The sequence below is a fragment of the Vipera ursinii genome (genome assembly GCF_947247035.1).
Source record: "Vipera ursinii genome assembly, chromosome: 13".
In the NCBI taxonomy this organism is placed as follows: domain Eukaryota; kingdom Metazoa; phylum Chordata; class Lepidosauria; order Squamata; family Viperidae; genus Vipera; species Vipera ursinii.
The window spans coordinates 16,664,684-16,681,126 of NC_139526.1; the positions used below are offsets into that span (position 1 = coordinate 16,664,684).

The 16,443-nt window shown below is 46.9% G+C and overlaps 1 protein-coding gene and 1 long non-coding RNA gene across 4 annotated transcripts in view; one reads left to right on the plus strand and one right to left on the minus strand.

The window, feature by feature from the left end:
* Positions 1–16,443, plus strand: part of TNRC18 (trinucleotide repeat containing 18) — a 62,993-nt gene that overhangs the window by 19,956 nt on the left and 26,594 nt on the right. The window contains exons 4-13 of one of the 3 annotated variants that reach the window (XM_083373158.1): positions 5,977–6,079; positions 6,879–7,084; positions 7,738–7,878; positions 8,760–8,923; positions 9,815–10,247; positions 10,849–11,802; positions 12,198–12,370; positions 13,080–13,216; positions 13,881–14,009; positions 15,629–15,803. In XM_083373158.1, coding sequence (XP_083229284.1) covers positions 5,977–6,079; positions 6,879–7,084; positions 7,738–7,878; positions 8,760–8,923; positions 9,815–10,247; positions 10,849–11,802; positions 12,198–12,370; positions 13,080–13,216; positions 13,881–14,009; positions 15,629–15,803 — 2,615 coding nt within the window. The remainder of the gene's footprint in view (positions 1–5,976; positions 6,080–6,878; positions 7,085–7,737; positions 7,879–8,759; positions 8,924–9,814; positions 10,248–10,848; positions 11,803–12,197; positions 12,371–13,079; positions 13,217–13,880; positions 14,010–15,628; positions 15,804–16,443) is intronic. The other 2 variants (XM_083373156.1, XM_083373157.1) reach the window with 2 other exon arrangements.
* Positions 53–4,702, minus strand: LOC310646591. The gene is made up of 3 exons (XR_014493727.1): positions 4,374–4,702; positions 2,543–2,655; positions 53–141 (listed from the first exon to the last, which is right to left on the minus strand). It is a non-coding gene; the product is annotated as an uncharacterized lncRNA (long non-coding RNA).

Here is a 16,443-nt window from a genome sequence, read left to right on the forward strand (position 1 = left end):
GGAATTGGCTGTGGGAATGCTCCACATTTTTAGCATCTTTGGAAAGTTTGGAGAAGAAAGTCGGAGCGGATAGTGGAGCGGGAAGGTGGCCTTTGAGCCAAAATAGTTGTGATGGTGTCGATTGTTATGGGAACGCTGTTCCTAGAAGGGGAGAGAAGAGACTTGATGGTTTACAAAAGAACTTGGTTGCAGGATCCAATCTGGGTCAGTCACCAGGAAGAGAAGATTGGTCTTCTGAGCTTCTGGACTCGTGCTGGAACCCAGGGAACTTCTTTCTCACCAGAGTGTGTGCTTTGTGTGGTGCTTGGTTGTGGGTAGCCTTTTTTTTATTTGTTGATTGGGGTGTTGATGGCTGGCTAGAATAGAATAGAGCAAGGGTCTTCAAACTTGGCAACTTTTAAGATTTGCAGACTTCAACTCCCAGAATTCCAGGGCTGGCTAAGGAATTCTGGGAGTTGAAGTCCACAAGTCTTAAAGTTGCCAAGTTTGAAGACCCCTGGAATAGAGAATAGCCCACAGCAAACATTCTGGTGAGAAGGAAGTTCTCTGAGGATGGTCTTCAGCACGAATCCAAAAGCTCGGAAGAATAAACCTCTGGTCCCGATGACTAACCCAAATTGGATCCAGCAACATTATCCTGGGCATCCCAAGATTCTACGTGCCGTCGATTCACCTTCACTTGTGAAGAACTTTTGTGCTTAGTGAACTCTCTGTGTGAGCTTTTGTTTCCACGGTCAAAGCAAGGAGGCGGTTACAAGGCCTTCATATCGGAGGCTGATACCAGATTTCAGGGTCAACAATCTTGGCAGGGTTGAAGGAGCTTCATATTTTTTCATGCAAGCCTCCATTTTTATTTTTATTTTTGGAAGAAGCCAAGTCTACAAGGAAATGGGTTGGCTATGCCATAGGGTGTCACTGTTGCACTGCTCTGTTTTGCGGACAAAATCAACACACGGTCTAAAACAGGGGTGTCAAACTCAATTTCACTGAGGGCCGCATCAGCATTGCGGTTGCCCTCAGGGGGCCGGGTGGGTATGGTCTGGGTGGGTGTGGCCTAGTGGGTGGGCGTGGCTAGAGTGCGTATGGCCTACTGGGAGGGCGTGGCCAGCTCTACATGGGATGCCTATGGGGGCCTGGGCAGGAGTGGGACAGATCTGAGGGTCTCTGGCAGGAGGAGGGTCTCTGGGCCAGGGCCAAGGCAGTGGGGGCCGTTCCCTCACTGTTTCCAGGATAGCTTTGCGGGCCACATGAAACCACTTTGTGGGCCAGATCCGGCCCCCGGGCCTTGTGTTTGACATGTCTGGTCTAAAAGTACAAGCCCAACACACAAACACGTCGTCGTACAGATGGAGGACTAACCCTTCTTTTTATTTTTTTTTAATCCCATTTATATCCCGCCCTTCTCCGAAGACTCAGGGCGGCTTACAATCTAAAGCACAAATCAATGTGCTTAGCAATAGCCTTCATTCTATGTAAATGCCTGCTTATTAGGGCTTTCACACACACCCCCAAGCGGCATTATTACAAAGTCAGCTTAATTGCCCCCAACAATCTGGGTCCTCATTTTACCTACCTCGGAAGGATGGAAGGCTGAGTCAACCTTGAGCCTGGTGGGACTCGAACCTGCACTAATTGCAGGCAGCTGGTGTTCCTTAAGGAGGCATCAGCCCACTGCTCCACCAAGGCTCTCTTGAATCTAGTTCCTTCTGCTTCTGGAGAACTCTAGTCTGGTGTTTACAGGAGACCCCACTGAGCGAGATTCCTTTTGAGTGTGGATTGCTTCAATCTACTCCAAGCTGGTAGTCCCTATGGGGCAGATTTTATTGTTCTTTTATTTTTTTTAAAAAAAGCATTCTTACACCATGCTTTTCTCTCCTTAAAGGGGTTAAAATCAATGGAAAGGGAGAAAAAAAAAGAGATTTTGTTTGTAGGTTTACAGTTGACCAGAAGGGAAAGAAAATGAATGAAAAAGGAGATGTTTAAAAAAAAATGGTAAAAAGTTTCTTCTGTGCCGCTTTTAGAGACAAATGTTGATCTGCTGGACCTTTTTGAACTTGCCTCCTTGGGTGTATGTGACATACCGTCACCCCAAAGTAAATCGCTGTCGCTTAATTCTCGGGTTTGTTTGTGCAAGATGCTAAGAGCTCCTTTCCAACTAAGCTGCTTTTTGATTTAGAAGAGAATCTAAGTGCCTTCCATTTTTAAAAACCAAACCACACCCAAAGTCAACCTTTGAGGCCACATCCCAGCATTTTCTGCAGCGTGAATAATTGCAAGGGGAGACGGGTGTAGCTGCATACAACAGACGCACCATAATTAAAATTGGGGACGCAATTAAATGAAAAGGGAAGAAATGGCCATTTGAATGAGGAGAATTGAATGATGGAAAGCCTTGTGGTTCTGGACCATTCCGGATGTGGAATCTAGTAGATCACTGTTGGTTCTCAGAGTGATCCCAGAAACCCAAAGTTAAGCTCCAGGCCAGGTGTGGTTAGAGAAAATTAAACCGGAAGGCTACTGACTGGGGAGATAAATCAGCCACCTTGCTGTGTGATCTCTTCTGTTCCCGCCACAAACGAAAATTGCAGATCTTTTGTGGTAGCCAACACCGAAGGCTCTCGCGCAACTTCGGTTGAGATTTCAGCTCAGCCTTCTCTGAAATCGTGAAATATTGCCGATTAGAGATGGAGGAAAGAGTTTGGGAAAGTTGGCTTGACTTTCCTAATCCGTAGCCTGGATCCCCGCCAGCTCTTTGGACTACAGTTCCCATAGGGCAAGGGGGCTGCGGTAGAGAACATCTGCAGGACACGGGTGGCGGAAACGGACCGGCGAGCAGCTAATAAGGGAGGGAGAATCAAACCTGGGTCTGGTTTTAGGTGTCCCAAAGGTGCTTTTTCAAGAGGCAACTTTATTTTTCCTTGAAGACATTTCGCTTCTCATCCGAGAGGCTTCTTTAGTTCTGATGGCGGAGAAGGGAAGGATTTATATTCCTTGCAAACAGCTGGGCATTAGCACTCTCTGAACTAAAGAAGCTTCTGGGATGAGAAGCGAAATGTCTTCAAAGAAAAAAAAAACCCAAAAAAGTCCAGTTGCCTTTTTGAGGGAAAACAACACCTTTGGGATAATTATGACTTTTTGGATGATGGAGAATTTCCCTGGACGTCTTGTTTGAGTTATTATGAATTATGGCTTCTCCCTCTGCATCTCATTTTGCCAGTTGGCAACTGCAGATGCCGAGCCCTGATTTCTAAACGTGGCCTCTCTGTGTGTATTTGCTAACTCCCCCCCTCCGCTTTAAAAAAAAATAAGATAAAGATAAATAAATCGAGCCTTGTCTATGGAAAGCTTACAGACACCACTTAGCTCTGAGGGAATTACTTGGGGAACATTTTGTTAGAGTGAGTCATTGTAACGGCTATCCAACTTCCCTCCACACACACACACACCGTTAAATTTCTCAGCGGATCATGTGTGGTTCTGCTAATGTCTGCAGTGTATTTCCATTTTATTGCAATTTGCTTTTTTTAAAAAAATAAAATAAAAATAAAAATAAAAATAAAATTGCTTCACTGCAGCCAGTCTGTTTTTCAACCAATGGGGCATTTCAAGAGCATGTCGTGGGCACTCCCACAAAATGGCAGATGGGGCTGGCCTTTTTAGAGAGGCTGCAGATAGATAGGGGAATGATGGCAGGGATGAACAAAATTAACCGAAATGTACGATTCTGGATCATTCCCCAAGATGGTGATGTTTCAAGGGTTAGAGGCATGTTAATAAAATAAAATGGGTGGAGGTTAAATCGCACGATGGAGACCACCATCTTGACATTCCTGACTCCCTCCCCTAAGGACACTGGCCTGTAGGTGTGCAAACCGGAATAGAAATGGTGTCCATCTTGTTGCCAGATCGGAGAAACCCAGTGAGAATACACGGCCACTGAAATCATGGATAGTGGTCCTTCGCTCTTGCTTTGCTGCTTTTGCAAGAGTAATTCAGTTGGTTGCTGGCCAAACATCGCCCAGATTTTGAGATGGGGCAGGGGGGAAAGAACATATTTTGATGTTGTTAGCCGCCCTGAGTCCCTCGGGAGATAGGGCGGGATATAAATCCCATAAATAAATAAATAAATAAATAAATAAATAAATAAATAAATAAATAAATAAATAAATAAATATTCCTAAGTCCCTGGCCACACACATGCTGGCTGCAGAAGAAGACCCTTGAATTTTTGGGTGTGTGTGTATGTGTGTGTGCGTGCGTGCACCGAGGCAGAATGTGGCTGAAATTTACAAATTGGGAGCCTTGAATTGGTGCGTCTGTAAATTTTGCCAAGGGGGACCCCCCCACACACACTCTTCTCCCTGCCAACTCACAAGCTGTGTGTTCTTCCAAGCCCATCGGTGCCCCTTCCGTCGTTGCCCACCTCTCCATTTTGGCTGGGTGGGTGGGGGGCAGCCAGCTGCAGTCCAAACTTGCTCGGATGCCTTCCTGCTGGTGCTGCGGAGAGAAAAAGGGAGCTGGTGTCCTCTCTGTCAATCTGTCTGTCCATCTGCTGGAAACACCCACCCCCCATCAGGCCCCCCCCCCAGTTCAGCCCTTTTGTGTGCAGCGGCCAGCCGACTTCATTTTTCAGGCTGGGTTCCCACAGCCTCTTTGCGTCTGGAGCCAAGAACCGGGACTGGTAGCCAACAAAGGAGATGTGTTTGAGCTGGTCTGAAAGCTTCCAACCCCCCCATGTAACACCCCCCCCAGCCATCCCCTGCTCCCCCCCCTGCTCTGTTAAATGTAATTTACTGAGCAGAAATAAGAGCTGGCGAACAAGGACTGTACTTTGTCTGGTTGCTAAGCGATAGAATTGGCACACAAGGCTCTCCTTTTTGCCCAGTCTCTCAGCCCCCCTCCCCAATTCTCCCTCGCCCCTCCACCCTTTTCCCGTCCTCGTGTGCCAAGAGACTTTTTTCCTCCTTTCTTTTCTTTTTTTTTTTAAAAAAAAATTAATAATATTGAGTTGGTTTGCGCCAAGTGGAGGGTGCTGGAAGGTGCGAACCCTTTTAAGAGAGAGAGAGAAGCAAAAGGGTTTTTTTTAACTTGGCTAATCTAGGAGGATTTGGTGAGCCAAACCACACATTGAAGAGGGGTGTTGGTCGCCAAGGAAACAGGGCCTCCAGAGATACTCTCTCTCTCTCTCTCTCTCTCTCTCTCTCTCTCTCTCTCTCTCTCTCTCTCTCTCTCTCACACACACACACACACACACACACACACACACACAGACACACACACACACACACACACACACACACACGGCGGTCTCCCTGCCTCCTGGCTCTGTGCATAACCGATTGAATTTTGCACGGAGATGAATTTTGCTCAGGCAGACTTCACGTCAGGAAATTTATAAAGACAAGATTGCCTATTAAAGATTTTTTTTTGTGTGGGGGTGGGTGGGTTATGAAATGGCAGTTTGTCAGTTGTCTTTGGGGCGTTAAGGGGGCGTGCAGAACTCTCCCAGTACGGCCACGAGACCCTTTTGAAAAGCCGATTCGCCACTATTCCTAGGTCAGCAAGGAAATTCTGGGATAGGCCATTTTATGGTTTTGGGGTTATAGCTGCAGCGCCCTGGATGGGGTGCTAGTAGGGTTTGGAAAATAAAAGTAATTGAAAACAAGCATTTGCAAGAATGAGGTTGCTTCCTTATGAGAAACCTAGTGACAATCATAGGCCTGTGATTATTTAAAGCACCTTTTGGAAAAAAAGAAAAAGAGAGAGTATCCACAGGGATGACCGAGAAGATGGAAGACAGACAAACCCCAAATCTCAGGTTCTTAAAGGAAAAAAAGCTCTCTCCACAGAACTGGTTCCTGGTGCCCAAAAGGTTGGGGACCTCTGGTCTAGACCTTCAACCGTTGGCTGGAGAATTCTCCATGTTTGGTTATATTTACAGGAGGCTGAGCTAGCTTTCTTTCGGTTGCCCCTTAGGACACGGACGGTTGGATGAGGACTGTGGGGACGACCGTCCACGCCTTCGTGAAAGCCACCACCTGGCGAGTCGTTTGGAACGAGACCAGGAGAAACTGCTCAGGTGATATTCCTTAGGTTTGGGATGCTTTGCCTAGCTCGGCTTTTAGCTCTTAAAAATCGGACCTGTTCTGCCCGCAGTTTTGCAGTCTGAAAGACGCAGCTCCCCAAAGTTATCTGTAATGTAGAAATATATTTTAGCCGCAAAAGCAAAAGCAAATAAACAGCCGGGAGAAAAACAGAATTGCCCAGCAAAAAAAAAGAAAAGTAGATAAATCCAACAAGCTAACAATCTAGTTTAAGCGAAAACGTTCTTGCTGGCTGGTGGAAGGAGAATGGAGGAGGGGCTGAGTGAAGTTCCTATGAAGTTCAGAAGTTACCTGGATACCCCCTCTTCCTCTTCCTCCTCCTCCTCTTCCTCCTCTTCCTCCTCCTCCTCCTCACACTGATGATGTAATCTAGTTGGGTCATGAAATGTCTACAAGAAAACAACCAAGTTCAGAGAACATCAAGGACCCCACAGTCCTCCTCCTCCTCCTCCTCCCCCCACTGATGATGTAATCTAGTTGGGTCATGAAATGTCTACAGGAAAACAACCAAGTTCAGAGAACATCAAGGACCCCACAGTCCTAGTCTTTCTCCTCCTCCTCCTCCTCCTCCTCCTCCTCCTCCTCCTCCTCCTCCTCCTCCTCCTCCTCCTCCTCCTCCTCCTCCTCTTTTGAAACTCTTCCACAAATGCCTTCACCATCCATTGAAGTGTTCTTATTCCCTCTCCTGATGAAGAATAGAAGGACTTTGCTTGAAAACTATCAAGACTTGGGTCCCTAAGCTCCTCCCCCCCTCTTCTTTTTTATTTTCCCCAGAGAAAGCAAAGAATTGGCTGATTTCGCTCGGATCCATCCAGCTACTTGTGCCACCAGTGGCTTAAACTCCAACCTCATGGTGACTGGGGGGCCACCCCTGACTGGTTCAGGACGGTGGACTGGTGACCCCACACCACACCTGGCGACCCATCCATGGTTACCCAGAAGCAGCAGTTCGTCCATGTGGCTTACTGGCCACCCCTACGGTAAGGTGATCAAATGAACTCAGAGTTGCCTCCTGTTTAGACCGTCCACCAGGGGTGTGTGTGCGAATGTTTCGTTCTGGAGGGTTTTCGGCACGAAATTTCACCAAAGGCCCTGTTTTTTTCTCAAATCCCCTGGGCAGTGTCTCAAGTTTGAAAAAAGCCCATTCATTTCACACGCTACAGCAGGGTGATGTCCAGCAATCTCATGTGTGTGTTTTTTTTAATGCTCCTAGAAAATGAACTCTTTCATTTTGTCACCTAACACAGTGGGCACCTAGGATGATTCTAGACACCCCAAGGGACTAGAATTAAAAATGATGCTGCAGTGGCTTTATTATCCAGGCATGTCTCAAAGATGCTTTTTCAAAAAGGCAACAGCCTGGGTTTTTTTTTTCCCTTGGAAAAAAAACTCCCCCAAAAACTTGTCGAAGGAACAAAAAAGCTATTTTTTCCTTGGGAAAAAAAAGTGCTTTTGATAAGGTACCTTTGAGATAACTATGACCTGGATGCATTTAGGCATTTATCCATGCATCCCTGGGTGACCAGCTGTGCAGTCCTAAAATATCTTTTTTTAGATACAATTTCACCTGGTTTCATGCGGCCTTTGATCATTTCCACTTGGAGTTTATCCTCTGATCCTGTCTTCTTTGCAGGGCACCCTTCTTTGCACCAAGGCATGGCCCCTGCTTTTCCTTCTGGCATGGGGGGAGCGCTCCCCTCTGCATACCAATTTGCCAGAGATCCTCAATCTGGCCAGCTTGTCATGATCCCCAGTGAACACCTGACCCACTTTGGTAGGTACCCAAAGAGAGTTGTACCTTCAGATGTGCAAGTTATTGTTCGTGTTCAATAAGGTAGAATCTGGTCATCTCTTGTCTGATCCACCAGGAATAGGCTGACAAGAGATACTTTTTGGGAAGCACCAGCCTGGAAGGGAGGAGGGGGTCAAGCATGGAGTTATCCTGGAGTCACTGGGCAATCACAAAAGGGTTACAACTGACCATGCCTAAGTTCCCTGGAGCCTTATCTAATTGTTCACAAAAGAGTAGGCTTACAGACTAGGTGTCAAGTCTACAGTGAAACTGGCTGAAGCCATCTTGCTTGTTTTTGGTTGCCACAAGGTTTGTGGGGAGGAGATGGGGAGTTTTATGCTAGCCTAAACAAATTCCTGTCCTGTGGGAACCAAGGTCATTTCTGTTCATTAGACTAGGGGGTTGTGCCTAATGTTAGAAACCCCGCTGAACTATTCTATTGGGAGACGTAATTAATTGCATACAGTAGTTTTGGGGTGGGAAGTTTTAACTTTGTAATATTGTTACTCCTTGGGGGAGGAGGGGGGCTTTAGTCTTGGTTTCACTTTTGACCAGGCCGAGACTTTATAGCCAATAAACATGTTCTTAGAGGAAAACTCAAGCCTCAGAGTTCTGCTTTAATTGGTCTCATTTGTCGGAACCATGACACTAGGGAGATTCCTGTATTATAGGCAGAACATAATAAAGTAGTTAGCTTGAACTCTACACATATGGGCCTGGTTGTTTCCACCTGGCATGTTTTGGGTAAAGTTCATATGTGGCCAACTGAGTGGCACATAGCCCACCTCCAGGATACCCACGTTGCTTAGTCCTTGAATTCTGGCTTGGATGGGTTTTCAAGTCAATCTGTCTCTTCATTCCAGCAGAACTGATGGACCGGGCACCTCCTCTCTGGCCTGCCATATATTCTCCTACCAGGAGCTCCCTCCAGCACGCTCACCAGCTCCAGCTCTTATCTCACCAGCAGCTGATCCGTCAGCATGAGCTATACCTCTTGCAGCAACAGGCTGCACATGCCCAGTTGGTGGTAGGTCCTAACCCTTGGCTTCAACTCTTGCAGCTGCCTTTGGGAAAACCACCTCATTTGTCTCTCCTTTCTGAAAATGGGTCTCCAGGTGTGATGAATGGAGAAGACCTGGTAGATCCTACTTAGCATTAATCAAATCAACTAGACCAGGGGTAGGCAACCTCGGCTCTTTTATGACTCATGGACTTCAACTCCCAGAATTCCTGAGCCAGTTTGGCTGGCTCAGGAATTCTGGGAGTTGAAGTCCATGAGTCATAAAAGAGCCGAGGTTGCCTACCCCTGAACTAGACTGATGTGGTGGAATGTAGTGAGGAGGTGGTTCCCCAGGATGGAGAGTCTGCATTCCAGAGGGGTTAGGAGGCAACTCAGCCCAAATAACCTGTGAGAGAAAGAGGGTGAGGACAGCTCCTCCCTAATAGTTCCCAGAGTATAAGATAGATGCAGGATAGTGGAGACTTCAGTCTGTCGTTGTGAAACAATAAAGGACTCAGCTTGGAAGAATCGCCACTTATCATTTTTGGTTTGGGGCCTTATAGCTGGCCTTTTCATATTGTTGTTGTTATTCCTGGACAACTTTTATACAAAGGCAAAGTGGGACAATGGGTGAAAACCAAGTTGTCGAATCCAGCCCATGCATTAATCCATTATTTCTTAAACATCTGAAGGTCCACAATTCGTTCTCTCCAAAAGCCTGCTCCCATTGTTGCAGGGGGAAACCCCCTCCCCCAAAAAAACCCCACTGCCTGCATTTCCAGGCATTTGTACCTTCTAATCAAGTTTTGAATGACCCGCCTTGTGTCCAACCTAGTTTACTTCTGGGTCCCCTTTGTGGTTCATGTAGCAAGAGTGTGGAGAACCATCCCCTATTTCAGATCTCCTCTCTCTCCACAGGAGAGGCTAAAAGCCAGCGAACAGCGGGCAGAGATGGAGGAGAAGATAACTAGACGGAACCTGGACAATGCCAAACCAGGTTTGCCAACTTCTGCCTCGAGCCTTCTGCACCGGAAGCCTCCAGTTTTGTCTCCCAGCACTTCTGCGTCCTACAATAAGGCGATCAGCCCTCCTCCACTGTCGCCCAGGTCCTCCTCTTCCCTGTCGGTGCTCAAAGCTGAGGTTATCCAAAAGCTGGAGGAACCACCAAGCCAGCCGACCTATTCCTCCTACCCCACGACTCCCCTCACTCATCCATCTAGCCCACCTCCTGCTTCTCCACCCCCTGCCCCCAACCTCCCTCCTAAGGAAGAGGAGGAGACGGAGAACATGGAGAAGAAAGATCTGGAGCTGGAGAAAGAGACCTCGGCTTCCTATCAGACGTTATTTCCAGGTACAAAGCCCCCGCTATGTTTTAATCCACTTTCTTTTTTTTTTTAATTTCCTGTTTGGCCTTTTCCTAACTCTGCCACTTTCCCAAAGCTCCTTTTCTCCCTTGAAAAAGATGTGAACATTTATGTAAGCAGATCCATCTGAGATGACTTCCATCCTACAATGGGAGTTCCACCATACTGTGCAGTTGAGTGCCCAAAACCGGTTAACTGAAATTCACCTTTCTTTCTTTCTTTCTTTCTTTTCTTTCTTTCTTTCTTTCTTTCTTTCTTTCTTTCTTTCTTTCTTTCTTTCTTTCTTTCTTTCTTTCTTTCTTTCTTTCTTTCTTTCTTTCTTTCTTCTTTCTTTCTTTCTTTCTTTCTTCCTTTCTTTCTCTCTCTCTTTCTCCTTCCTTCCTTCCTTCCTTCCTTCCTTCCTTCCTTCCTTCCTTCCTTCCTTCCTTCCTTCCTTCCTTCCTTCCTTCTTAGAACAGGGGAGATTTTGACTCAAGTCAATAGTAAAGTTTGGAAAATAAATTCCTCTAGTCTGGAAAGGTTGAGGCGCTCTCCACAGAAAATATGGGACTTGTCTTCCAGTTTTTCATTTTTGCTGCCCTCTTGCAGAAATTCCATCCGGCTATCCATTCCAGTCCCTTCCAGACTCCTTCAGAAGACACTACCCATACCTTCTCCAGCCAACTGCTACACCCGATGCAGATGAGTTGGGCTCCAGTGTCCCTCTGCCTACCAGCAGTCCTGAGCGCTTGACACTTTCTCCAGAGGTGAAGCCTATTCATCTTTCCCCATCCAAGATTGTCAAACCCATCCAAGCTGTGGAGGAGGAAGAATCCTTGGAAGAACGGGTGAAAACGGAGATGGAGATCGACAATAGCCAGGAAGAAGGCAGCTGTGAACAGGATATGGAGGTCCTGGATATGGCAACTTCGGTTACCCTCCCTGTTGAGGACACCGAGGGTTGTGACCTTCAGTTGCACCATGGCGAAGCCCTCAGGACTTCAGACCACGAGGAAGTTCTTGAAGATTGCCAAGCTGCCTACCCAGGGATGTCCTGCTCGGTGGAGATGGAAACCCAAGCAGAAGAGACCAATGACAGTGAAACTTGCCCCATTCATGACTATGGTGGAAGTTTGTTACAGAGAGACACTGAACAGTCTGAGATAGGACTGGTCCCTCAGCCTGAGAAGTCACTGTTGGCTGTAGAAATGCCCCATATCCGTTCTCCTTCAAACAGGGAATTTCCCAGCATGCTTCAGGAAGAGGAGGAACCTATGGTAGAAGCCCCCATATACAGGAAGGAGATGTATTCCTGCCCAGTCCCATCTCTGGATATCAAAATTGATGACCCTTTGGCTGGTATGAATGCCTTAGCAGCAGCAGCTGAATTACCCCAAGCGTGTTCCTTGCTCACGAACAGCGATGGTGGTGTCACTCAGGAGGCAGTGGTGAACTTAGAAGTCTCTTCTAGCCTGTCCCCAGAACACACCTTTCTGCACGGGATTACCCTCTTGAGCGAAATTGCAGAACTGGAGTTGGAGAAACGGCAGCAGGAAACCGAAGGTGAGTAGATATTTTATTTATTTATTTATTTTAATTCCATTTATATCCCGCCCTTCTCCAAAGACTCAGGGCGGCTTACAAGCTTAGCAGTAGATATGGACCTCAATTCAAGACAACGTTCAAGGCTTAGCTTTGAGTCTCAAGCTCTTCTCTTCTGGCTTGTGCGCCAGGCGTGAAAGACCAGGTCCACAGGTGAAGGTCCAGTTAAACTGATTTATTGCTAAAGAGCCTATGCACAGGGGTCTTCTGAACTCAGGGTTAGCCCCTGCTAAGAATTAGTTAAGAGATCCAAATTCAAGGAAGGTTGGACTTAGTTTGCTTAAGCATTTCCTTTGGCCCTTCTCTGTCGGATGTCCCTCCTGTTCCTAATTGCTCGTCCATCCTATCTCATGCAGGTCCAGAGAACTTCTCAGCTCATCCAGCCTTGGAAAGCCTGTTAGCTGCTGGTACCCAGATGCTGATGGAAGTTCTCTCCACCCCCTTCATGGATAGCCTGAAGAACATCCGTCTGCCTCGGGAACTGGACCCCAATAAGAAATACAGCTGGATGCAGAAGAAAGATGAGCCGGTGAATAGGATTGGGAGAGCAGATTTGCAGAGACGGGGATGGGGAAAAGTGGTTAGGAAGAGTTTTTTGGGGGGTGAGATGAAGCAAGCCAAGGAACATCTCAATAGCTTTCCTGACCTTTGAGGGACACCAAAGACTATTTTGCAGCCAATGTGGCTCTTGTTTGTCCTTTCTCACTGGATGTTGCTCTTTGTGATTCGCAGGTGATTGCCCAAAGCCAAACTTAGTTTTAACTGAGAGCAGAAACCTGTTGGGAGAAATTCTTGAGTTCTTAACTGCCATCTTCTGCCCTCTAGATAGGTTAGCCCTGCAGCTAGTCAAGAATCCTAGGAACTGCGCCCTCAGACTTAATACTTACTCAGGTTTTGTTAGGATTCTGAGTTGTAGCTAATGAACGGAACTAACAGAAGAAAATATTTGTAGCTCAGGATTGGACTGTAGAGTCTTTAGTGCTTTCTGAGCTGGGTTGTTTCATGACCCAACTAGGTTATATCACCAGTTTTGGAAGGGAGGAGGAGCAGGTGGTGGAGGAGGACGACGGTGGGGTCCTTGGTGTTCTCTGAAGTTGGTTGTTTTCTTGCAGACATTTTATGACCCAACTAGGTAACTTCATCAGGGCTAGGAAGGAGTGGGATTTCTATTTGTATATAAGTGGCTGTGAATGAATGAGACTGATGGATGTTCTGGTTTTCCTTCTCCCCCAACTCAGATGTATTCAATTAAATCGTCCATTGGGAACATGGATGCCATGGAACTGGATTACCGGATGAAGTTAGCTGAGCTGCAGAGGAGATACAAGGAAAAGCAGAGGGAATTGGTGAAGCTGCAGCGGCGGAGAGACTCTGAGTAAGTCACCCTGGGACCTTCAGATATCCTTCTGCATCTTCCTGGTTGGCTGGGCAGTGGCACCATCTTTGACTCTTGCACCATCTTGGCTTTTCCACCCCTTTTCTTGTACTCCATGATATTCAAATTGGACTTTGAGAATGGAAGGGCAACCTTGTGGCTTGGCAACATGACTTTCTGTTTGTCCATGGGCAGATGCTGTAGGCACTTCATTAGCAGTTGTGGCCTTCTGTGGGATGTTTTGAGTGTAGGTCAGTATAGAGGTTTGGTGATGGATCACCTTCTTCTTCTTCTTCTTCTTCTTCTTCTTCTTCTTCTTCTTCTTCTTCTTCTTCTTCTTCTTCTTCTTCTTCTTCTTCTTCCTACTCCTTCTCCTTCTTCCTCCTCCTCCTCCTTCTTCTTCTTCTTCTCTTCCTCCTCCCCCTCTTGCTTCCTTTCCTCCTTCTACCTCCACCCCCATTCTTTCTTCCTTCCTTCCTTCCTTCCTTCCTTCCTTCCTTCCTTCCTTCCTTCCTTCCTTCCTTCCTTCCTTCCTTCCTTCTTTCTTTCTTTCTTTCTTTCTTTCTTTCTTTCTTTCTTTCTTTCTTTCTTTCTTTCTTTCTTTCTTTCTTCTTTCTTTCCTCATTGCTCTTGGTTAACGGTCAAGTGTGTGGTTTTTTTTAAGGGAAAAGCATGACGAGAAAAATAGAAGCTTGGCAAAACGAGGTCCAGGAAGGCCCAGAAAACGGAACCATGGATCAAGCGCTCTGTTGCCCCCTAAGGAGCGAGGGAAGAGTGACGGAAGGAGTGGAAAGTAAGGTTGGGCTGTGGGGCGGGAAAGGGTCCCACCCTGGTTGGGTTGCCTTCTCTCTGCCCCAAACATGGATGTTGGCGCTCTTTTGGCACAGTGTCTTGGCCGTTGGGCTGCCACCAGGATGAGCAAGACTTGTTGTGTGGAGTATTAGGGGATAGATGTTGGTTAAGAAACAGGTAGGGCCATCGTGGGGTAAACTGTTGCGATCTAGAGGACGTGTTGATGACTGAGGAAAGAAAGAGAGTGAAGTAGAGCAGGTTCTCTGTCTTTAGGGCTGCGTATGGGTGAAGGACGCGGTGTGGCTCAGTGGGTTAGGACACTGAGCTTGTCGATCAGAAGGTCGGCAGTTTGGCGGGTCGAATCCCGAGTGCCGCGTAGCAGAGTGAGCGCCTGTTACTCGTCCCAGCTTCTGCCAACCTAGCAGTTCGAAAGCATGTAAAAATGCAAGTAGAAAAATAGGGACCACTGCGGTGGGAAGGTAACAGCATTCCGTGCACCTTTGGCATCCAGTCATGCCGGCCACATGACCACAGAGACGTCCTCGGACAAGCGCTGGCTCTTTGGCTTTGAAATGGAGATGAGCACCGGCCCCTAGAGTTGGAAATTACTAGCAAGCATGTGCGGGGGAACCTTTACCTTTACCTATGGGTGAAGTTTGGACTTCCAGTGGGAATGCTGTGGATCTTGGATTTTGTTGGACTTTGAACTTGTTTTCTTTGGCATGAAAGGAAGAGAAACCTACCTGTATTAGGATACGCTTTGGTCTTGCTTTGCTTGACTGTGGTGCAGCCTCTTCTGTTTCCCTTCTGTCTTCGCTTTCTTGCTGATACATTTAGAACTTGGCTTCGCCTTTGCTTAAGGGCCTGCCTGCATTGTCCACCTCTTCAGCCTGATGTTTCAGATTTTTTTCAAATGAGGGAAATTAAGGAGAGTCCTGTTTGGTCCAGATATTGTAATCCTTCTCTTTCCTCCCTTCCCCTCCCAGCTCAAGTATCCAAATAAAAGTTCAGGATTGTTTTCATTTACTATTTATAGAAGACATGGCTTGGTAAAGGCGAGGTAAAACTAACTCTAAACTCCCAAGGCATCCCACCATCGCATATAACAGTAACTTTCCCAGCCAACTGCCCACCGTCCATGCAGCTCATGCGAATATGTTCTCTTTGTTATGAGACCCATCCGCTATCTCCTTCACACTTGCTAGAATGTCCTTGAAAGGTTTCCATCCCGCTGACTTTCACTGAGCTTCCATAGAACTGGACAAGTTTCGTTTCTCTAAATAACCCATTTGAAAACCTCTCTCCCACCCATCCCATTCTAATGGCAGGATGAAAACAGAGAGGTACGTAGCTGCCACATTTTCGCTCTTGATGAAATGGTTGTAGCGATTTCAAACGGTCACTAAACAATTGAAAGTCGAGGACTGCCTGCATTTCTTTGTTTAACTCCATCAGATTTCATAGCTGCTCATCACACCACGATGTCCAGCTGCTAAGATAAAAATCAAAACAGAAAACAACCAATAACGAACAGCTCTCCTTCATTTGTTGGGCTTCTATCCTGCTACCAAGCTCTTCCCTTGGTCATCCTCTTTATTCTCCCCCCCTTGATGTTTTCAGGCTGAGCAAATCCCTGTTGCTTTCCGAAGACTCAGAAATGGGTGACGGGCTGGAGGAGAAGCACCGAGGGCTTCTCCTGGATGAGGAAGAGGAGGGAGAGACCAGGAGTGGGAAGACAAAGACCAGACATCGGAGTTGGGATGAGCAAGATCTCTTGATGAACTTCTCCAGCGAGGTGAGTCTTCTACCTTGGAGACAATAGGGTTGAGCCGGAACAAATAGTTAAGCACGAAATGGAAGGGGGAGTTGTTATCACTGTTATTCAGTCACTAAGTCGTGTCAGACTCTTTGTGACCCCATGGCCCATAGCAGGCTAGGAGCCCTGTCCTCCACTGTCTCCTGGAGTTTGCCCAGTGACACTTATCTAACCATCACCTCCTCTGCCGTCCCCTTCTTTGTTGGTCTTCCATCTTTCCCAACATCAGCGTCTTCTCCAAAGAGGAGAGTGGGGGAAGCAAGGTTTAACTTTTCCATTCCAGATTTAGGGCTGAGTAGATACAATTGCCACGGCTCTCATCTTCACTTGAGCAACCTTAGATCAGCTGGGCAGATTAAATTGTTGAAACCATTCAATGGTTTAAGCATTCAACCATGTCCAACTCTTGGTGACTTTATAAGCAGGTGCTCTCCATGCTACCCAGCTTCCTTCAGTTGTTGAATGTCCAGCTTTGTATCAGTTTTGAGGGTATCAAGCCAACATGTTGCTCGCCCCTTCTTCTTGTTCCACTAACTGCTCCTATCCTCATTGACTCCTCCAAGGAACTTGCACGAGTGACACGGCCAAAGTAAATCAGATGTAGAAGCTGGTGATTTTG